Source organism: Aulonocara sp. 'chitande type north' Nkhata Bay, linkage group LG1 (genome assembly GCF_057382095.1).
Source record: "Aulonocara sp. 'chitande type north' Nkhata Bay isolate Kocher_YH1m ecotype deep benthic linkage group LG1, A_spYH_male_GT1.1, whole genome shotgun sequence".
Classification (NCBI taxonomy): domain Eukaryota; kingdom Metazoa; phylum Chordata; class Actinopteri; order Cichliformes; family Cichlidae; genus Aulonocara; species Aulonocara sp. 'chitande type north' Nkhata Bay.
Genome location: NC_141344.1, coordinates 7,823,259 through 7,847,623, shown reverse-complemented (window position 1 = coordinate 7,847,623; position 24,365 = coordinate 7,823,259). Strand labels below are relative to the sequence as shown.

General features: G+C 38.4%; 2 protein-coding genes across 2 annotated transcripts in view; one reads left to right on the top strand and one right to left on the bottom strand.

Annotated features, from left to right (window-relative positions):
- LOC147338620 (insulin-like growth factor 1 receptor) overlaps nucleotides 1-5,064 on the bottom strand; it is a 62,480-nt gene extending 57,416 nt beyond the window's left edge. Inside the window, exon 1 of the mRNA XM_086312849.1 lies at nucleotides 4,040-5,064. Coding sequence (XP_086168975.1) covers nucleotides 4,040-4,130 — 91 coding nt within the window. The 5' untranslated portion in view covers nucleotides 4,131-5,064. The remainder of the gene's footprint in view (nucleotides 1-4,039) is intronic.
- Nucleotides 5,065-15,201: 10,137 nt separating this feature from the next.
- On the top strand, nucleotides 15,202-24,243 carry ap3s2 (adaptor related protein complex 3 subunit sigma 2). Its single transcript, XM_086312791.1, has 6 exons — nucleotides 15,202-15,399; nucleotides 17,137-17,228; nucleotides 17,716-17,827; nucleotides 20,487-20,558; nucleotides 21,699-21,806; nucleotides 23,242-24,243. The coding sequence occupies exons 1-6, from the start codon at nucleotides 15,331-15,333 to the stop codon at nucleotides 23,365-23,367; spliced, it is 579 nt and encodes a 192-aa protein (XP_086168917.1). The 5' UTR covers nucleotides 15,202-15,330; the 3' UTR covers nucleotides 23,368-24,243.
- Nucleotides 24,244-24,365: the final 122 nt, after the last annotated feature.

Genomic DNA, 24,365 nt, shown 5'->3' with positions numbered 1-24,365 from the left:
AAATTATAATGAGCTGAGGTCAAAACCTCCTTTTTAATGCAGGAAAAATCTGTGGTGGTTTACTGCACATGCACACATGACTGGTCAATGTACAGTACCGGTAAAGGCACCAACCCTGTTAACTTATTTGACGGACATATACCATCTATGACAATCTGATAGATATTCTTTTTAATTTAAGTTTAGAAACTATTTTCTTTATCTTCCAGTTTTAGTGGAAACACTGTGCTTCCCTTAGTGTGTAGAGTTTAAGACCTCTCTAGGCAGGGCTTGAGGGCGCTTGGTGTGATTTAGAGCAGGAAGCGTGCTGCATGATCGTTATGTCTTTCTCTGTAATCTACTTGTCAGCAGGCTTCAGTGAGCCGCATACCTGCTAATACACTTCCAACACCCAGGACTGTAAAAAGACACACTGCCTGGTGACGTTACATCACCACAGGCGGCCTCATCAGTTCACCCTCTGTGGCCTCACTGCAGCACCAGCATAGCCATCTTTCATGGGAACTGCTCCCATCCCGCTTGTGAAAAACAAAAGCTCGTGATCAAAATGTATGTTGTGCGCATCGGCTAAGTGAAAATACCAATAGCAGGTGTAGCAGCTTAATAACTCCCCCTCCCTCTCCTTCCACACTGACAGATTTTAAACAGCTGAGTACACAAGCCTATCTCTGCAGCTCTGATGAGCTTCCAGATCACATATTTACTTTTGATAACCTTTTCCGAGCCGCCTGCAGCATCCAGACTGTCCACAGACAATCAGAGGAAATCCACTAGAAGCTCCATGAGACAAGAAATAGGAAGCAATACAGGCCTCTGAGCTGGTGCTTCAAACGCTGCCACTAGACTGCAGCAAGTCTGTTTACTCCTCGTTTCCGTCCCGTTAGTGACAGACTGCCTGAGGGGCAAGCGTAGTCATAAATACTTTTCCACATGAGAGGCAAGGTGAGAAGAAACGTGATGGAAAGCTTTAAGAAAGAGATCACCGGTGACAGATAAAACTTGTTTGGGGTAATGTGAAAGCTCCGTCTGCAGCAGGACTTAATCAGAGCGGTTTGCTACCAATTAAGATTAAGGTGTTGCAAAGGTATGTCAAGCTTAAAATCTGAGTTTTACGTATATTATTTTATTTCGTTTTTATGGCTCTCTTTTTACCTGGTTAGTAACTAATGCCTAGCACATAGCCTTGTTCAGAGTTCTGGTTTAACATCAGCTGAAAGCACCACCTTTTCACCCTTACTTTTAATCTTTAGCATGCTCTAAGTGTGATACAGACAATCTATTCTGTTCATTCAAAGAATACATTATATGCAACCTTTTGAGCTGTGTCTAATTATTATCACATAAAGAAGCACTGCAGAAAAGGTACAGCCGTGCAACCTGACATGCACCTGACAAATGCCAACAATGACTCTGACTGGTTACAGCGTAGGGTTAACAGAAGATTCCAGTTACATCGTAAGTTACGATGCAAGTTACAGCATAAGTTCCAACTTCTGGTTACATTGTCAGACTGTCGGTGCTTTGTATGTTTGTTTGTTTTTTATTTATTTGCATTTCTTTCTACTCTGCTTTCATCCTCTTTCCTGTTCAAACCCACTTTTCAATCATCACCTGTCTCATCTACCTGTCATCACCGTCAGGCTGCGTGCTTTTGTTTTATGCACAACTTCGTGCAAGCACACCATATCCAAAATCCTTCATATTGCAAAAGCCAAACACCTAAGCAAAGGCAGTAACCTGAAATCCACTTCAGACCTGACTGTCATTTAACTGGATCAATTTTAAAGTTTGAGTGCTAATCTGCAGCTTTGTCATTAGACATTAAAATCCAGAACCCAGAGCCCTCTGAATGTAAAAATACATATATTCATGCATGAATTCACAAGATTTATGATTGCGCTCTTCCTAATGTCGGATCTGCCTCTGATTTATTTAAATATCCCACTGCTGAGTTTTTTTATTACCTTTTTCTCTTAGAATTTCTGATTGGCTTAAATGACTGAACAAGACATCGAACGCACCTTCTTTATGTGAACATGCACAGAGTTTGAAGTAGGAGGTTTAGGGTAACCAAAAACGTTATACCTGTTATCTCCAACTGGGTTTTTAGATTCTGTCAAACTAGCTAACACAAAGAAAGCCCTGCTATGCAGAACTTGCTTCATAGTACACCCTTCATGCCAGATGAACTTCAGTGCCATCTGATACTGTAAATCAGTAAAAAGGCTCAAAGTTAAGCCACACAAGGAATCTTTACACAGCTCCACACCAGAGTAAGAATAAATGCAGGACTTCGATGGGAGAACCTCTCTGCAGCTCTCAGGTTTGTCCTGTAACCAAAACCCCATAACACACAGTTCACAAGCTCCTCAGTCTTTCCAATCAACAGAACTTGGTCTGTGTTGCTTGTGAATGTACTTTGGCTTGTTCTATTTTAAAACCCAGACCCTGGTTAAAAACCCACCTAACCCAGCCCTCCCCAGCACGTCACCATGAATGGGATGAATCGGGAAGCCCAGTTTACAGTTTAGCTGGAAACATGGAAACGTTTCAGATGGCAACACATAAAAAAGAAATGTAGGAATATAAATTTATAGACAATTTAACTGCATCAGATTAAAAGGTTTACAAGCTGACAGAAGTCGTAAGGTTTATGTGCTCAACCGAGTTTTATTTATTGCGAAAAATCCATGCAGTCTGATTAGCGCTCCTTAAAGTGCTATCAACTTTTCATTAAAAAATATATTATAATAAAAAAAGACCCCACAATATTCTAATATTCTTATCTGTGGCCTCTTGTCGCTCAAATGATTTGTGTCTGGTATTCATGAAAGCATTTCCAAGGTCAAGGTATCCCCAGGGAGAATAAATGACTGTACAGCGAGAGGGGAAAAAACAAAAAACCTGCATTAGTTTCACTCAGCCCCGAGGGAACATTACTAAAAATTACAACCTATATTGTGAATAACATGCACACAAAACATTGCCTAACTGAATGTAAGGGCCGTGTTTAACCAAGTCAGTTTCAGGTGGACGCCGTTTTCCTGGAAAACTTGAAACGTTAACGAAATATAATATGTTTACAGGAAATAAATGCTTGGGTGTGCTTCTTCTTTTTATCCTCTAAATGTGATATATGATAAGCTATATAAAAGGTGAGATCTTGTTTGTTTTTCTTACCTGAATGTGAAAATATTATTTCTCAATTTTAGAGTCAAACTAAACTAAAAATTACATTTTAAAATTCCTAACATTCCACTTGTTTGATGGGGTTTTATATTGGCATACCTCCACTTTGTTTGTTCTGATTCATCATGCTATGAGTCACAGCGATGTATTTAAAAACAAACTAAATGAATAGTCATAACGCTGACTCATGTTTGTGATGTAGTTAGAAACGCCAAGTAAAATATTAAAACGATCTATTATAGTCACACCAAAAAAAAAGTTTTCACCAAGAGTTAAAATTATATTTCCTGTTGTCTCATAAAAATATGTCAAGGTGTAAAGCGCAAATTCCATGCAATAAGATAAGTGTCAGACAGAACAAGATAAAGTTTAGTTATTCCAAAGTTGGAAAATTGCCTCTAAAATAAATTCGACATAACAAACTAGCCTACATATGTAGAAAGCCCCCAAAAATCTCTCAGTGACTTAAAAGCCCATTTAAAGCCCAAATAAATACAACAACTTAAGATAAATAAATATATACACCGCAAATTTAATGTAGAAAAGTAAATCATGATCTATTAGACCGAAATAATGCAAAACTATAGTGAAACCATAAGTGACATTCCATATTTTTTTCGTTTCTAGTAACAACACACCTGTTTTTCACTTTAAATGCATAAAAATAATGTGCAAATAGCGGAAATAACACTCTGCTTACACAGTGCAGTATTACATGTGCGATATTTACAGTAAAACACTGTTTTTCGGGTTAACAAAAATGACCCTTTTCCTCGTGTTTGAACACTAACGAAGCATGGAAAAACACAGTTTGCCCGTGTGTGTAGTAGCGTAGAGAGGCATTACTTACTTTCTGCGGTGGCGGGCCGTAGGCAGGACGAAAGACCCAGCATCAGACCCCAAAACAAGGTCAAGCGGCTCCTTTCCTTTCGAGACCTCATCCCCGAATGAGTGAATCACACTTTAAATCCAGTAAATAAATATGCTGTGGGAAGGAAACGTGGGGAAAACCCAGTCAGAGTTATCAAAACGCCTTTTAAGCTCCAGCCAGCACCTTTTAGCTGTTAGCCGGCTAATGGAGCTAATAGCAACTACAAACAGGCTAGCAGGATTGCACTCTCACGTTTCCTAACGGGAGTCCAGTCGTGCTCCAAAAAAAATAAAATTAAAAAAGCATATATAGAGAGCGATATCACCGATTTAGTCCCGAGGTCAGAAAATATGTATTCATAGTTATTCTTCTCTTGGATAGCGCCGCACTGGAGAATATAAGACCACTGTATCTAAACTAGCGGCGGGGATTCCTCTGTAATCCGCATCTTCACACTCCATATCTGGAGGAAAAACCGTTCACCGTCCCGCTGCTGTTGCTGGAGGATCCTCAGGAGGCAGAAAACGGGTCAAACCTCCCCTAAAATTGGGATGGGCCGAGATGGACTGGGGGATACAGTAACATATTCCACTTGTACAGTGCCCCGTTAAGTAAACGGCACGGCGTTTGTTTCGAAATATCCAGGATAAAATCTGGCTTCAGACCGCAGCCTCCTTCTTCTCCTCCTCCTCCTCCTCAGCCGCTCATCATGCACACACGCACCGCGTTGTTGTGGTAATTCACCTTCATACCAGCGGGCTAAAATGAATATTTGAGCTTTTTGCTGCGGTTGAGGTCAAATTCTTTGGTTTTCTAACGCCCTCGGTCGATAGATAAGTGAGCGGTTCGCGCAGTTACATGGAATAACTCACAGGTACGCACACACACACAGTCTCCTTCGGTCAGTCTGCAGTCTGCCGTGTTAGCCGTAAACACGGCGCCATGCGTACAGATCGTATATGCATCGTGTGATGAATCACTCCGCCTCGGTGAAAGAGGGCGTCGCTCTTACTGCAGCTTTGCCACCATGGAGAGCAGTTACCATAGTGACTGCTGTGGCGCTCATTGGGAGAAATCCTCAGTTTTTAACAGTTTCGAGCATCTTTGGTCGAATTAAGCGTAAAACTACATACACTGCACACCCTATCGGATTATTTTAAGTGCATAATATCCACACAAGGCGTGTTCGTTACGCTATCATTCTCATCAAACACGGCAGCGTGGATATAGCATGGGAATAGCGGGTCTCTGAAGAAAAATGGCTTTACAGGGGGATGCAATTATTCGTTGGAGCTTCTATTTAAAAATCGGATGGAAAAATGTAAACAGAGTGAGACCTCTTGTCACCTCTCGGGGCACCGCCGTAGCGACTACCTTTACGATGATGAGGTATGAAGGAAATCAGGGATACTGATCCAGGATCAGGATTGTTTTCCGCTCAAAAAACACAGTGGAGGGCCAGCTATACAATGACCGTGTCTGTCTGCACGATTGCAGGGGTGTAGTTGTAAAGGGGGTGCGCAAAAGTGCACCCCCCTTTTTTTTTAACAGTGGCGTGCCAACAATTTGTGACCAAGCAGTGCAATATGACACAAATGTAATAATTTACAGAAACGGTATCTTACCAAAGGCTGGACTCGGACTGCAAATATGATACTTGTTAACTGGCTTATAAATTTTGCATCCGTTTTCCCATGTTCCCTAGGATGCAACAAAAGATAAGCTCATAAAGTGCTTAGCCTGCTAAAAGATTTCTAAATCTACCACTTTAAGTTTGCACCTTAAAGAGGATTTCCATTTACAGTGAACACAGCATGCTGTTTCTGTGGTCTTCACTTGACCCTCATTAAGAATCAAATTATCACAAGGGAAGAAAACATACACTTTTTTCTGCCATGTTCTTACTGCCATTGGTACCCAAAGGAAATAATATTTGTGTTCCAAAAAAACCCCACAGAGTTCAAGCTGTTTATTCTGAAAAGGTTGTGTCGTGTTCCAGAAATGTTAATTACTGGTTATACTGTTAGCAGTTACTTGTAAATACACAAGGGGAAGCAAGGGTTCAAATACACAGAAAAAAAATACTAACCTGGTCACGGTAGGGAAAACAAATCCACCTGTGTATCTTTAGCTGTATAGACCAATTTTTCCACATATCTATGAATGCTATCTGTCTTTTCCTATAGGATGATAACCTATGTAAACATAGGTGTTACTAGATAGCGATATGGTGCTCAGGTATTTAGTGTTTAGTGTTTTACAATAATAATAATACAATAATAATATTGTTTTGTTTTTTGTTTTGTTTTGTTTTGTTTTTTTACAACAATTAAAATCCCTAAATTGACTTGATCTTACTTAGCATACCTAATACCAATTATTCACTAAAATGCTAAAAACAAGAGATGGAAAAAGTTGAAATTTGTGGAAAATTAACCTCTAAAACCAATAGTGATAAATAACAAAGTACTTTGTTACTGTATATAAATAGAAATTCAGATATCTATTTTTCTGACAGTTTTTTTTTTTTACTCTTACTCAACACATTTTAACACAAATATCCAGACTCTCTACTTCTTATATTTTCTAAACTGGCTTTTTACTTTAGACTTATGACATTTCAGGGGAATCATTATTTCCTCTCACCTCACACCTTGAAATACCAAATTCACTTAAACCTAAATAGAGGGAAGGTGAGTGTATGCATCACTGATGTTTATTACGTCCAAAGAGATAGGCGAAAGAAAAAACAACCAAACAAAATAGCACACCAGAAAAGGACTGAGCATAAAGGCAGTGACATGTTTTTTTTAAGTGGTAGGTAATTTAAAATGCAACATTTCTACCAGCTCAACAAATATTGGCATTCACATAGCTGTTTCTGTGCAGTTTGTCACAAAATCTGTCTGCTAGCTAGTGCTGCAACTGCCACATTTCTCAGGGAGAGTGAGAATGAGAGGTAGCATCACTCAGAGGTAGAGAAAGATGTATGAAAGACAAGACAAGAGAGGAAGAAGAGAGGTTATTTTAAAAATTTAAGGACTGCTCAGTGACATTTGATGAACTGGAAATTTAAAGGTTATATCATGTGATGTTCTTGTTAATTTGAGCATTTGTTTAAAATACAACTTTATATCTCAAGTTATGTTTCCTTTTTTTTCATATTGTGAAACACCCTGCTAAACAAAATGAAGTGTACTAATGTTATTATTCAGAGGTTGCATGAAAATGCTGGCCAGTTTAGTGCAGGCTTCACTGGTTGGTTTACAATACCACAATGAAGTTTGTGCAGGGCAGTTGTGTTGTTCAAAGTCAGTGTGATATCACATCAAGGGTAGCACACAAATTCAAGCTGATGATGCTGATCAGATTCACTTGTGGTTTATACTAGCTCTATACTAGGTGTGTACTGATTATAATCAATTTCACTCTGTAATATTATGTTCTATGTAACAGATGTTCAAGTGAATTCATTAAAATTAGAATTAAAGTTGAGGTTTCTCTTATATCACTATTGTTTAATTATGATATTAATATGACTTGGCTTGGGGGGAAAAACGAAAACAAATTTCAGACCTGTCCTTTTTCACACTTACTTGAATAAAGAATCAGTATTTCAGCTTTTATCAGAGTATTTTTTTTAACACAATTATGTTTTGTTTAGTTTTTTTTAATAGTACAGATACTTATCTGTACTTTCACTTAAATGCCTAAAAGGTATCATGCTGTCATGGCTTGTGGAGACTGTTGTAGCATCTCCTGCAACAACAAAGGAATGAAAAGATACTGAAATGCTGCCACCTTGAGGGGAACAGACGTAACTGAGTGTGGGACAAAAAAGACTGAATGGAAAATTTTATACCGCTTTTTTAAAAAAAAAAACAAACAAACAAAAAGAACCCGACATATTCCTCTTGAAGTTATAGGTAACATGTGCCTTTTTTTACATGCCACATGGAAGCTGTGATCCTTATAATCCTTTCCTTGGACAACATATTGATCTCTATTTGAAAAAGCAGCATAACTAAGAGGAAAAATGTAGACAGGTGACAAGAAGAAGAAAAACTAGCAAACAGTGTATTAGTAAAGTAGCATATAATTGTTTTTCAGATCAATTTCATACAGTTTAGGGACCTCCGGTGGCCTCTGCATGGGGGCATTGGCACCCTGAAAGCGACCACTCCCATCAGGACTTTGTACTGATATGAACAGATTAATCCCTGCGAGGGACAAATGATAAAAGAGCCACCTGATTTGTTCTGCAACTTTGTTATACTGTAGCCCTATGAGCTGAGTACAGGAAACCCGAACAGGTTTCTAAAACAACCCATTAATGAAACTGACTTTTACTTACATTTGATTCTCAGACAGATACAACTGCTGTGATCTTTTGAGGTCTAAGGCCCAGCCAGAGGAAGTGGAGGGCCAGCAGCTTGTGACGCTGTGAGAGAAGCAGACAGTAAACAAAACCATCCATAGAAGAGCCTCTGACAGTTTTGATTATCCCTGTAATTACAGGCCGCTTTCATCACTTCAAGAGCAGAGCACAGAAGCATTATTTGAAAGCCACGCATTACCTCAGCTCTGGCAGACAGCACTCAGCATCCGTCACAATCCAACAATTAGCACTGAGGAGAAAAAAAAATTCACATTAAAAATGAAGTGAATATCAGTGGCCACCCAAGAGTCCAAATACAGTGAGTCACCCTCTAACAAGTGCTCACTGTACCAACATGACCCCCTGTGCCAGAGAATGTTGTGCCTGTCCACTTGCATTTGTTAAGTCCCTATTAAAGTCCCCATGAAGGCAGCCGGCGGGCCCACCTACCTCAACTGTCCCGGTGGAATCCATTCTCGCACTTCACTCATGTGGAAATAAGCCTGTTTACCACCAACGGGTCACACATGCTAATGAGCGTCTGTTTGTTTTCCACTGTGCTCATGCAGGAGGAAGGGAATTTAGGGGGGAAATAATAGATGATATGCAGACAACAGCCTGGGTGGCTTTGCAGCACTAATGATGAAAAACGTACAACAGAGAATTAATGGAAATGAAATCAGAACAGGAAATGCGGTGTGACATTTTGATGAGTCTGGGCCTGAGGTACAGAATGGCGTCTGGTCCCATGTGAAAGTAGTAGCTGCAGGTTAGGCACCTTTGACTGCGTGTGTGACAAATAAGTTGTAATATACTGTGCAGAATTATATACTTGTATGCACAATGGAATACACTAATGAGCCAGTGCATTTTTATTGTGGGTAGATATTGTAAACCCTCACAGGCAAACACCCACACACTCTCTGGGAACCACAGCGCCAGCATACTGTACGTCATATAGCCTCAAAGGGATGGACAGTAAGAATCAAGAAGAAAGTTCTGTGAAAAAATATTTGCCCCGTTGCTGATTTCTTTCTTTCGTTCTTTAGGTCAGTGTTCATGATTTTGCAGTAAGAAAGAGGCTGAAAAAAAATGGCTTCCATAAAAAAGGTCCAAGGCAAACCCCACAGCTGACCAAAACAACACAAAGATTCGTCTCTCACTGGACAAAAACATCTTGATGATCCCCATGACTTTTGGGAAAATATTCCGACAATATTCAGACTGACAAGATCTATTATATCTGGCTAAACTAACACAGGATGTCATAAGTGGTAGTGTGATGGTCTGGGGTTGCTTTGCTGTTTCATGACCTGGATGACTTACCATAATTGATGGAATCAGGAATTCTGCTCTCTGCCAGAAAATCCTAAATGAGAATGTCCGGCCATCAGTTCATGCCCTGAAGCTCAAGCGGGGTTGGGTTAAGAAGCAGGATAATGATCAGAAAGACACCAGCAAGTCCACCTCTGAAGGCTTTAAAAAAACCCAAAATGAAGGTTTTGGAGTGGCCCAGTAAAAGTCTGGAGTTGAGAGGCTTTCACATGAGCACATGATCCGGAAAACTCACCAATATGGCTGAATTAAAACAATTCTGCAAAGAAGAGTGGGACAGAAGTCCTCCACGGCGATGTGAAAGACTGATTTTTAGTTATCGTAAATGCTGACTGCAGTTCTTGCTTCCCAGGGTGGCACAACCAGTGATTGGGTTTAGGAGGCAGTGACTTTTTTACACAGGGCCAGGAAGGTATGGGTTGCTTTCCCCCCCTAAATTATTGAAATAGTTATTTTAAAACAGCACTTTGTATTTACTTGAGTCATCTTTGTCTAATTTTAAAACAGGAAGGCAGAAACTACTTTTCACTGTATACTGTAGAGGTGGGGACATTGTCTTGCACAATGTGTGATATTTTCCTCATTCTACTACTCAAACTCAACACCTGCATGTAATCTTTCACTGAGCTTTGTTTATTACTTACAAATTACCACATTGTCATCCTTTCTTTAGTTAAGACATGTTTCAAAAGATCTTTTTTTTCATTTGACCTTAAAAAAAGTCACCCATGCTTTCATCTCGTCAAATTTGGGCTCTAATAATTCCCACTACTTTGGTCTGAGCCAAAGCAATCAATTATTTCTATGCAATCAATCAATAAGAATTACACACAGAGCAACCTGTTGTAATAAAACTACTATTTCAGCCGACTGTCTCTCTGGTATTCATCTTTGGTTTTCAGTAGCGATACTTCTAAAGATTAGCTACATGTTTATTGTGAGATTTATCTGTTAATGCTTGCAAACTACAGCTAATTAAAATGTAGGATATTATCTCAGTTTGTGTTATGGGAAGACAAATACTGTGCAGTCCCACCTGAACCAGGACACCTGCTCGCCCTAAACAACGTGGAGGTTTATTGAGCTGTACTCAAAGAAATGGGATTACCTTGAGGTACATGCCTCACTTCCCATTCATACATTCTGCATTGAAACTTCAACAACAAAAAGTTTAAAAAAAAACCCTCTTTCGTTGTTTGTTTTTTGAAGGAGTTTAGATTTTTATGCAACTTGTTTAAAGAATGCTACTCGAGATGATCAGAGCATGAGAAGTGCACAGGCATTAGTCCCAGAAGCATATAGCATTATACAAAGACAATGCAGCAAAAAATCAGAACTTACTTGAAACACTTATGCCTCTCCTAAAGTTCTGGTACCCACTGAAGCTGACTCAGAGAAAACTGTGAAGACAGGTGGGTTTTGAAGAGGTTTTGTCATTTGCCTTTTGGACTTTGGTCCACTCACTCCTGGTCTTCTTTCTGTCCTGAATAATTTCCTTCTGTGTGTCCTTTTTCACAGCTTGGCTTACTCGTGTCCTGCTTATGATGTTAAAGCTTGTGATATCCTTTTTTCCTCTGTCACCCTCACCTGTTAAATCTGTGCTGGAGCAGATGGATAGTTTGAAAGTGGCTTAGCATCCCGTGAATAGAAACATTATGCAGCAGCACTGTCACTTGGACACCTTTGTGTGACGGAGCAGTATCTCGGGAAGCAGCTGCAAGGATGTCTCAGGGGTATTTCATCATCAGCAGTGTCCTCATGCATAAACAAAGTCACAAGCCTTGGAGTTTCAGGTTGTAGTTCAAGGGATTTTCCGATCAGTGTTTTTGACCTTGGTTTATGATTTCTCTCTCATTGGTAATATTAGAATTAAGAAAATCTGTTGTTATTCTCATTGAAACATTTATGGGGACTGTTTTTCTTATGTGTTGCAGCAATGTAAAACACAACTGATTGCATTTGGTCTCTTCCTGAAACTAAAATAAGAAATCATTATTTATACCTTTTGGTTGCTCCCAAACTTATCACTTCATCTCTTGTCTTGTTTGTATGTTTTAACAAAGTATAACAAAGGAATTATTTTATTTTATATTAAGCTCATTTCATTCTGGAGGAAAGGTGATGAAGCAAAGGATACCTGTAAGTATTCTGCCCAATCCCAAAGTCCATGATTGTGGATGTTAAGGTGCTTTCCTGGTAAATAAGTAAGTAAGGACTTTTAGGTTTTCCCCACTGTCAAATTATAGAGTGAAAGCTAGTGTGCAATGAGTTGCCGTGTTAGAGGATTGTGCATAAGGATAGGGTGAGATGGAGGCAGATGATCTGCTGCGGCAACCCTTATTGGAAGAAGCTGAAAGAAGAAGAAAAAAGGTGGCTATTAATATTTTGAGCCCTTTTGGGGTATTTTCTATATGCATGCATTCCTGGAAACTATAGATTTATCCACTGTTAATATAGGGAAAGACCATAAAAAGGTATTAAATATATCTCTAGAAGGAGAATCTGCATATTACAAGAAAAAAGTCTTTATATAAAAGTGCAAACACATGCACCTGTTTGTTTTAAAATTAACCAGCTTCTAGTGGCTGTATGAGCACGTAAAATGCATGTTGGTTTAGTCATTCTTAGATATGTTGAAAGTGTCGCCCTTAGAAACCTAAAGTAAAGAGGGTTTTTTTTTAACATTGAGCATGTGATGTATTTAAATTGGACATAGACACCTTGATGCCACCCAAAAATTTCAGTAAATCCTTCTATTAAAATATTCCTCTTGTTGCTTTAAATTGGATGTCATGAACACAGTCTGTGTTTCACTTTTATCAAGAACACCACACACCTGAGGAACTTGTAGTATCAACATGTATATAGGCTTACCCTACCTCCCTAACATGAATATTATGTTGTATCCAGTAAGATTTTAAACTAGCTAGAGTCCATAAATTTATCAGGAAAGTTTTTTCTGAGATCATATATCAATGGACTTAAAGCAGAGGTCTCAAACTTGCAGCCTGTATATTGACGTGAAGAAATATATAGCAATTTGGCACTTCAAGTTACCTTTTTAAGGAGGATTTGTTCGCTGCTGAGTGCAATGCTGAAGTAAGTTCTTTAAAAAGCAAAAATATGAGCACAGTACAAACATGTTGAGGGATTGGCCGTGTTAGTTCAGTGAGAGTTATTTGTAAAGAAAACAATTTTCACTAGTAGTCAAAAACCAATGTGTACACACATGTCTGCATTTTTTTGTTAAATAAGAACAAAATTATAGCATAAGTGCTGCCACGTGTCTGACCAGAAAGAGAGTGAATGGAAAAAATTGCATTCACGTTTACAGTTTTGTCTTGTTATACAAGATTTGAAATTTAAAAAATCACAAAACAAACCCCAAAACAAAACACTACACACAGAACAGATCCAACACGGAAGCGAAATGTACGTGGCAATAACTTATTACAAAGGGTGAAACCGTGAAAACACTAGTGCGAAGAGAGAGAAAACAGGATTAGTACAAATATTTAGCGAGAGCAACCCCCCCCCCAAAACAAAACACGCGGCATTATTTTTTGTACTCCGTGAACACTAAAGTGGACCCCCAATGAGATGAAAGTGCCAGCAGTGCCCCACGGCTCACTTAAGTTTGAGACCTCTCATTTAAAGGGCTCTGTACAGCTGGACTTCTTTTTGGAAATCAGAGTTTCCCCTCTGGTGGACAATATATAGATTGCAGGCTGACGGCTTTAAAATTCAGGCCTGGTCTACCCGCATCTGTTACATGGAGTCATGCAGTACAATTCGTTATCTAACCCAAACTAATTTAATTTGAATACGTAATCCTTGTCAAACTAAATGAAAAACTAAACAATGGATTCAAAATATGCAAAATGAAACACTTTTTTTGAAGATACAACTTGAGATATAAGCTTAATGTCATCTTACAATGACAGCTTTTCTTTATGGAAACATATTTTATAGTAGATGATTAAAACCTCCAAGTGTACTAGAAATGTTTAAATACCCTAAAGAAAAACTCAGCAACTTCTTATTTTTTCTCGGCAGAAAAAAATAAAAGACAAAAAAACATCTTCAAAGCATGCTAACATGCCATCTTTCACCATTTTTCCATTTGGGCAATTAAATTTTCCTGTTTGGCACACATGTGTTAATTGTTGAGAACTTTTGCTACAATATTACATAATTTGGGTCTTGATCCGGTTTTTTGACCACCCACTGTAGATCAAAGGAAAAAGAGTTTCCAAGGCAGTGTGAAGCAGCTGACCCAAGTACAAAGGTTCCAATAATTAACATGGTGCCTCAGCTGATGGTGCATTAGTCACGAAGACCCGAAAATTACATAATGTGTCAGGTGGATAGCCTCACAAAGTGAAAAGTATAGACCACCACTGTGAAGACTGAGGACTGGGTATACTTACTGGAATAAAATTTGAATCCCAAGAAACCTTTGGCTGTCTGATAGGAAGCCAAAAACTGCAGACATATTTAAGCAAGAAGAAATTAATATCTGATTTTATGTGGGTTTTAGAGGTTTTTGTTTATGTTTTAAGCACTTTTGGCTAAGGCTTACTAAAGTTATGAAAGTGATTTTACAAAATACACTCACTGGCCACTTCATTAGGTGCACATACATTTGCCTTTACAACTGCCTTCATTCTTTATGGCATAGGTTCAACAATGTGCTGAAAACAATCCTCTGATATTTTGGTCCATAATGACATGATGCCAGATTTATCAGCTGCACGTACATAATGTGAATCTCTTGTTCCAACACATCCCAAATGTATTCTATTGAATTAAGATCTCATCATGTTCAAGAAACCAGTTTAACAGGATTTAAGGATTTGTGATATGGCACATTATTCTGCAGAAAGTAACTATCAGATGATGAGCAAACTGTGGGCACAATGGTCAGCAACAATACTCAGGTAGGCTTTGCCATTTGTTCATTTGTTACCAAAGTGTGCCAGGAAAATCTCCCACACCATTACACCATCAGCAGCCTGAACTGTTAATACAAACCAGTATGGAGCCATGCTTTCATGTTGCTTACACCAAATTCTGACCCTATTATCTAAATGTCACGGCAGGAACTTGTTTCAAATCTTCTGTTTTCCAGTTTTGGTATGCCACTGACAGTTATAGCCTCAGTTTCCTGTTCTTACACAACTGGAATGGCACCCAGTGTGGTCTTCTGCTGTTTTAAGGTTTAATGTGATGTGCATTCAGACCTGGTTTTGTTGTATATTAGTTTAGCTTTCAGCCATAAATCAGCAACACTACAACAAACGTACTTGCTCAGGTTTTTGGTTTATTGACGTTAATTATTTCTTGGATAGCCTGTATGGCAGACAGACCCAGAACGAAAATCTATGCGGAACCTTTTGTCATGAGCGGGTCTGGCTGACCGCTGCGGTGCAACCGGATGTAGCTGAACGAGAGATCCGGTTGCAGGGAGCTCGGAAGCTAACGTCGAGCAGAGAGTCAAAATCGTAACATTTTGAGAATTTTCCACGCTGTACTTTGATAACGCCAAAGAACAGAGATGATTAAAGCCATATTAATTTTTAACAACCACGGGAAGCCGCGGCTGATCAGATTCTATCAGTATTTTGTGAGTATTGTAGCAAATACTGCTGAAACAATTTGTTTACCTTACAATCTGTATTTGATTAGCGTTTGTGACCTTTCGTGTAATGAGCAGCACCACATATATTTCAGAGATCCTGACATATTATGAGATATTTTCCTGTAGCCAAGTAAAACTATTAGCGGATCACGTGAGCAAGAAAGGGAACAAACTTGGAGCTCAGTCACTCTTCAGTTTTACTTCCTTTCTATTAAAATAGACCTCTCTCTATATAAAAGTATATAGGCGTTATATAATGAAGGAGCAGCTATCTGTGAAGATAAATCCACTTAAATCGTACATATGTATGTATTAGCCGGACTATCTGTCCTGAAATCACTGACTTTGCTTCATCCTTGTCTGTTTAATTACATAACATACAACATAAATAAATGGTTTTACCAGGAGAACTCTTTTATCATAGTTATCAAAACTCATTTAAAAATGGCGGCTGTGCTTCAGTGACTGCAGATTTGTCTGTAAGTAGGTTTATTTAATTTGTTTACTGTATAATAGAAATCAAGTAGACTTGCCTCTAAAACATATGATGTGGGTTTATATCATCTTATATATTTTTATTTATAAATATAAAAATTATGACAGTATGGAGTGTACTTTAGTCATGGGAAAGGAATTAGGATTTTATTATGCCCAGTGTATACAAGTCATTGCTTATTTATCTGGTGTCATTTACCCTAACATCATTTTGCTAATATGTGCTAATATCACAAAAAATAATATCTTAAACACACGATGTAGACCAAAGGCAACAGGTGTATATGTGTGTAAGCAGTGTGTAGGATGTAAGCTATACACTTAGAGGGATCTTTCCGTATCTACAGTTTGTATTCCATTCAAGTGTTTCTTGGATGCAAAGTGGTTTTAAAGAAAGTAACCAATTAACTCTAAGTAGGCTTGCATGCAAATTTTATATAAAGTCAGCAAGCACAAGGCTTAGGTGATTTGTCTTAGGTTCATATTCCTATTTTAAGGTTCATAATTCAATTAAAATGTATCTATATAATGACAATTTACAGCATCAGGCAGCTCAAGACACTTCATACTGCAAGGTAAAGACCCCAACGTTAAGACAATTCCTATTAGTAAGCGCTTGGCAACACTGGGAAGAGGGCGATCACTTTTAACATTTAAATGACATCAAAGTTGCTGACAGCTGCAGGGAACACGAGGAATAAAGTTACTCCTCATGATCTATTTACTTACTGATGTACATAAGAGAATGAACCTCAGTGAGCTATCAGGTTACTGAGGTTCACAGGCTTTTCCTGGAGTGATGACATTATTTTAGAGAAAATTGATTAGTCAGTGTGAGGTAGTTTTGTGTGTGTTCATGAGTTATTACAAAGTTACCTGGCTAAATCCCTAATCCTTCCATGAAGTGTAGGCCTCTGCTCCACTCTTTAAACCAACTGATGGCATCTCTAAATAGTCATGTGCATTTTTTTTCTCCATTATTTTATATTGATAAAACTTATTGTATAGGACAGCAAATATATCAAATCTGTGATGGAGCAATATTGGCTAACCGATATATTGTTCAGGTCCTACTGTAGAGGTTTTACTTCTTAACGTGGTTAAAAATAAGTAAAAGTCTAAGTAATGCGTTATTGGCAAATATATTTAGACTTTTTAAAATTAATTTCTATTTATTTATTTTGACAATTATGGAGTTAATGGAGTTTGTAACGTATTTGCTTGCAGGCGGAGGACATGCAGCAGCAGATCATTCGGGAGACTTTTCATTTGGTATCTAAAAGAGATGACAACGTCTGCAACTTCTTGGAGGGTGGAAGGTAAGTCAGGTGTTCTTTTATGCAATTCTGTTTGTATCACAGGTTACAATAAAACAAATCCTCTATATATGCATGTGTGTACTCTAAGTACAGCTATAAATGATAAGGTTGTTACTGCTTAGCTAGGCACAGCTGTCACAAAAGCTGGTTTAATAGATCTCTGTCAGAGTGTCTTGATACATGCTCACCTGGGATCTCTGTCAGAGGCAGAGAGGCACACTTGTTGTTTGACTAGTTGTGTGTTGTCACATTTTAATTCGACAAATACTAACTGTTGTAAATCCTGAGCCAGGTTTGGGCATTCTGACATTACTTGACAGCAGCTGTGGATGCAGTGGTCTAGCTTTAACCACTAGATGGAGACAAATATTCAAAAGTCTCCATCATATCTTTCAAGTGAATTAACAGAAAACAAGTTTAGTCTATTTCAGAATGAAGCTACTCCTGAATGCCTTTTGAAGTTGTTCTTTTTTTAATCTCCTTTCAGTCTCATTGGTGGCTCTGACTACAAGCTGATTTACCGACACTACGCCACTCTATACTTTGTTTTTTGTGTCGACTCATCGGAGAGCGAGCTCGGCATATTGGACCTGATCCAGGTCAGCTGCTCTTTTGTTGAATGGCTCTTTGGAAATATTTGACATGGAATCACACAACCACTACACCAGGCTTGTAAAGCAGACACTTGACCCTGGAGCAAAAAGTACAATTGCAGGGTGTCTACTGGTCCTTAAATACACAAATATCCATTAAAGGCCTTAGGAGTATTAACTCTCAAGCATTCAAACTATTCTAGTTACAAAAATGACCAGGTGGGATCATTCGTCAGTTTCTGTTTCTGTTTAGAATACATATGTTCTTTTCCTTATCTATAATATATATTCTAAAATATTCTAAAAAATTAATTCTGGTTTTCAGTCATAAGGGTAAGAGTTATCAGTGTTGAATACTGTGCCATGAGACTTGAGGTGGGTTCTGGCAGGTTTATAAGAGGTGCCAAATTTAACGAATTATCATTTTATCTTCACACGGACAATTTCCAGCTTAGGTGAAATGATGAATGATAGCTGTGAGTGTGTTATGTAAAACAATCTAGTAATGGATGGGAAGAAGTAAATATCGCTTTTCTTCACATTTAAACTATCAACACATGTGACTAATTGGTGTTTTATTGTGAAAATACTGACTGCAAGAAAGATGAAAACAAATTAGTTGCGACTGTGTTTCAACCAGTTTGCTTCTTTGGTGAGTCAATCAGTGAAAACTCAGTCAAAAGCCTGAAAGAATAATATTGAAGATTTTTAAACCGAAATGACAAAGTCAAAACCTAAAACAACTTAGGCCAATAAAATAAATGCAATGTAACAAAACAGCTTGGACGGGTAAAAATTACACAAATAACAGATCTCACTTTAATAGAAAATTAAACAAACAAACAAAAAAGAAAAAGCCAAGAGAACACTGATTTAAAATCTTAATGTGTTCTTATCGCGTCCATTGTCACTGGTCTGTTAAATTAGTCACCTAGGTATGCAGTCTGCTTCTACAAACATTTGTGAAAAAATTTGTGAAAAAAGTTGCCAACTCTCTGCAGAGTCTGTCGCTGCAGACCTCCAAACTAAATGTGGCCTTCAGATTAACTCAAGAACAGTGCACAGGGAGCTTCAACGAATGGGTTTCTGTGTCTGAGCAGGTGCATATATGCCTTACATCACCAAGTGCAATGCAAAGCATTGGATGGAGTGGTGTAAAGACTAGACTAGACTGGACTAGAGCAGTGGAGGTGTGTTGTCTTTTGTGACAAATCATGCTTCTCTGTCTGGCAATCTGATAGATGAGTCTGGGTTTGGCGGTTTCCAGGAGAACGGTCCTTGTCTGACTGCACTTTGCCAAGTGTAAAGGTAGACACACGGGTGGGTGGGGGTGTTTATCGTGCAGGGTTGTTTTTCAGGAGTTGGGCACGGCCTCTGAGTTCCAGTGAAACAAACTGTTAATCCTTTGGCATACCAAGATGTTTTGGACAATTCCATGCTCCTAACTTTGTGGGAACAGTTTGGGGATTGCCACTTCCTGTTCCAACATGACTGCACCTAATAGAACACCTCCGAGATTAGAGTGGCGACTGTGAGCCAGACCTTCTTGTCCAACATCAGCGTCTGACCTCACAAATGCACATGTGGAAAAATCGTCAAAAAGTCCCATAAACACACTCCTTAACCTTGTGGAAAGCCTCCCAGAAGAGTTGAAGCTGTTGTAGCTGCAAAGAATGGGCTGACATAAAATTAAACCTTATGGATTAAGAATGGGATTTCACTCAAGTTCATATGAATGTGAAGGCAGACAAATGAATACTTTTGGCAACAAGGTGTATGATACAAGAAAGAGCCTACTGAGTGAAATCTTACAAATAAATCCCTCTGTTATTATGCTTCTGTCAGCAGAGTTGAAACAGATGTGAGAGGTGAGAGGCACAGTTATTTGGATGACCTCAGCTAATGGATGAATCCAAACACTGTGTTGATCCAAACTGAATTCAAGCAGAAATGATTCGAGGAAATTCTTTCAGCATCTATTGCAAGCATGGATGCATTCCAGCAGCTAACAGAGAAACTTTTTTTTGCAGTGAGGTGTTTAGGATTATGCCACTTTTCAATCAGAACTGGTGTATCCACATTTTATCTTATCACTCAGATTACTGTTCCGTTCAGCCGAAAAGTGTTGAAGTTTGGGAATGCGTCTGTGAAAACACACTGTACAACACTCACTGTTCTCTGTGTTCTCAGTATTCTAAGATGCTGCTGCTTTAACAATAAATGGCTTAACATGATTGCGTTATTTTGTTTACATCCAAGATTAATGAACAAATTTGGACAATGTTTATAAACTGAACCATTTAAAAACAAATTCCTTTTACTGTATTTTAAACTGACATCAGTAAATTTTCACTTTTTTATGTCTTAAATTTCCTTTGGTGGTTGTGTTAAAGAAGTAACTTGTTAAAAAGAAAGCCTGTTATCTCAGATACAGGCTGTACAGACCTCTCAACAACATTACTACGCAAAGTGCTGATGCACTCACTTTGATTCGGGCTGACATCTGGCTTCACAGCTTTATTGTCCCTTTGGGAAATTTGGAAGTTGTTCTACATTTGGCCTGTGACCATCTTAACTGTATGTACTTAATCAGCACTCAGACAGTAATACAAATCTGTCATTGAAAATATTTCCCGTTTTGACCCCATTGTTCTCTTCACTGCAGGTGTTTGTGGAAACGTTGGATAAATGCTTCGAAAATGTCTGCGAACTAGACCTCATATTCCACATGGATAAGGTAAGTGGGGGATAGGGATGCATTTCTGTAGAGCTGCAAGTATTAGTTGAATAATTGCTCAATAAAACGAAATGTGTCAGTAAATGTTTTCAGCTTTGTGCGAATGTGGTTTCTGGCAGTTTTTTGGCAAAAAGAGCCGTCTCAATTTTCAAGAATTTTAAAGACAGTGATATAAAATGTTTAAAAAAAGCACTGGTCAGGCACAGCTTAGTGGGTCTGTCTTGTATTAAAAGCACAGAGTAAGAGTAGGCTTCCATATCGGAGCAACATACACTGGTGTTTCGAACTTGTGGGAAACTGTCCATAAATATTTGAATGTGACATTAACATGCTGCCATTACAGAATAAACGCTGTCTTGATATTGACGGTAAAGCTGTAGCAGAATAATTGTGTAGGAGCTGTATTCATGGACAGCTTTTTTCTTTTTACCCATTCAATGAAAAGGTTGAGATAAAAGGGAACTTTGTGTTTATGACTGCACTGTAGGCCTGACCCTCAGGTAATGTGCAGTCTATTAGTCTTAGCTGTGCAGCCAGATGCTTTTTTGGAACAGCCTCTTTACTTAACCTTTTCACCTCAGAAATTAATGATTGCATTTCAAATAATATATATCACAGTACATAATAAAGATTTTTAAAACTGTGTGCAGGGCTTCTTTAGAATTGAAGATGTGTGTATGTGCTTCAGGCTACATTTAAATCTGTTTTTCTCTTCTTCTGAGCCTAGCTAGATGTGTTGCTGGAAACTAATCAGACACATCCCCGGCCATCTTGATTGAATTTTCCCAGCAGGAAATGGATGTCATGTGGTGTTGTTAGGTTTGGCCTAAGGAATTTTCCCAAAGTGAAACCTGGAAGTATTTCTTCTTGAAAGAAAAACATGTTCTTGTACATCTCTGGAGGATAGACGCAACTAACCTACATGGCATTGTAAAAATGTCATTGATACTTACAGTCAGGGGTTTAAAAGAGGCTGACAGATTTGCAGTAGAAGACAGTTTTATGCTGCTGTAAGCATTTTGTGCCCACAGGAATTCAAACATCTGAAGGTTGTGATGGAAAGCTGCTTTGCTTTCCAACTAAACTGCATGCATTTCAGCATTGCTTAGTTTTAATTGCCGTGCTTTGCTCTTTCTGCAGGTCCATTACATTTTGCAGGAGGTGGTGATGGGAGGGATGGTGCTGGAGACTAACATGAATGAGATTGTAGCTCAGGTGGAGGTGCAGAACCGCATGGAGAAGTCAGAGGTCAGATCCGTTCTGTTAAAGGAGCGCACTTGAGGGTTATTGCATGTTTTAGCTTGAAAACAGAAACTCTTGTGAACCCCTAAAATTAATCCTTCATAATAACTTTGGTAATTGAACTTTAAGTAATAATGATTTACTGTTAGCATAGAATGAATTACAAGTAATTGATTTGCAAACCTTCTATAAACATTAATTGATGGTTCTTGTAAAGTTACACTTGCTGATTATGAAACTTTGTAAATGTTTAATGTAAACATGATTTAAATGGTTGTTTTAGAACCAAAACTGATGTTTATAATACTGGAATTTGTAAGTAGGCAAGTAGCGGTGTTGCATTGTTGTGAGAGTTGGCGTACTGTTTTGGTCACCATTCAGAAATTGTGGTTTAGTTGCAATATCTCTTGTCACAATGTGTTGGAAAATGATGCACCAAGGGCGTCTAAATGTGTGTTTTTATTTAACTAATTTTTAGAATAAGAGCACTGTGAGCACTCACTTGACTAAAGAGACTATTTGCACTGAGCGTCCACTCATAATACTAAGAAGTTAGTCTTACTGTAATATACGAAACCTCTTTTTCTGCAAACTCACCCTACATGATCAGGAGTTGTGCAACCAAAATTAGCACACGTGCATATCTTAAGCCCCTGAAGTATCTATATTAGACATTATGATCTTATCATGTTGCATCCAATTTTAGGTTAAAATGACTCATTTGTAGTGTTTTTGCACCTATAACACCTTATAAATAATTTTAATTTCACGACAATAACAATAATCGAATTTATATTAAAAAACCTGAATGTTGCCTGATGTGTTATGACATCATCGCATTGCTAACAGCCCACTACCAGCTGGCTAAAATCCTACACCAGATGGCACGGGTATGTACAAGTAGACAGAAATATAACTCCTATACAAGGTAAGATTACGTCTGCTTTAAGATTAGCTTTTCAGATTAAGATGACCTTACTTTAAAAATGCTTCATGTAAAGGTGCACCACAAATAAAACTACTGTAAACAAAAGGAGATTTTACACAGCACACTTGCAGCGATTTGTATTTCCTTGGGTATTGAGCAAATCGTCTCACCGAGCCAAAACAGGACCGTAGCAGTTCAGTTAGACTTTGAAATGGTCAAGAATAGCCCTTTATTGTCATTGTACATGTACACGAAATTATGGGAATCAAAGCGTGAACACAGTGTCAGTCTGACTGAATGAGGTTAATGAGGTTCTCATTCAGTCACATGATCCTTTCATAGTAAAGTCTATATACACAACATGTGTAACTTAACACTGTTGCAGTTTTACTACAGGATTTCCCCCTGCAGATGCTTAGACTTGTGCCATTACAGCAGTATTAAAGATGAAACGTGATGATTCCACACACGAAGCCTTTAAAGGTGTTTTCTGTGCCATGTTTCTCTGGGCAGGGAGGTCTGTCAGCGGCTCCAGCTCGTGCTGTCTCTGCTGTGAAGAACATGAACCTGCCCGAGATTCCCCGCAACATCAACATTGGAGACATCAATATCAAAGTGCCGAGCCTCTCCCCATTCTGAACAGCTTTCCCGCTGAGCTCTGCGGGGCTGGTGCACTACTGATATAGTCCTTCTCCACCCAGCTCTCTGGTCAAAACTGAGAACACTGTTTTGTTTATTTTTAATAAATGTACCACAAAACCACATAAGTTTACTTTCACCTTTATTCCTGTATGTATGGGAGGTAAACTGTAAGTGATATTTGATGTCTGTTGTATCCATGTTACAGATTATTTGAAGGATTTGCACAATGATATAAGGTTTGATTCTAGAAAGCATTACGCGTGCTGTTATTATATATGTACTATTGTTTGTGGGGATTTTGGGGCCACCCGATTTACCTTCCTTTTCTAAAGGATAAATAAATGATGTCTTAGCCATGTGTATTTTTCTACACAGCTCTCCCAAATCTGTTTTCAAAGCATTCCCTCCTTTCTGGATTGAGTTTCTGGACTACATTCAGTTCACTGAAATATGATCTTAGGCTTCTGTTTCTGGCAAACTTATTGGTTCTTGCCACTTATCCAATTTCTCTTGTTTTTATTTTCCATCTCCTTTATATATTTTCCCCCTGATGTCTTTGCGATTTGTGACTAATGGTGTCATTCTCCAGGGTGCAGAACATGCAAATGATGTTTGGTTATGCCCAAATTTTTAATGTGCTACTGCAAGATCTTGCCAAAATCTGTTAGGAGAGACAGCAGAGTGCAATGACTATAACCATTTTTGGATCATTGAAATGTTTGTATAAAGTATATTTGTGTCTCTTTGGCTGTATTTAGTGGTCAGGTATGTTCAAATTAAGACTTTTATTATAAAATCCTTTTTAGGAAGGAAATGTGTCCTGGTGTCAAAGACCTTTCTTGCGAAGGTAAATTAAATGAATGAAAATTGAAATCCCTGTGGCTGTGCTTTATTCGGTTTGCATATAACAAACCTTGAGGTTTTCGTGGATATTAGCAGGTAAGCTGAGGCACTGGGGCTGGGGTTTATGTGCGTCATATGAAACCTTAATCAGA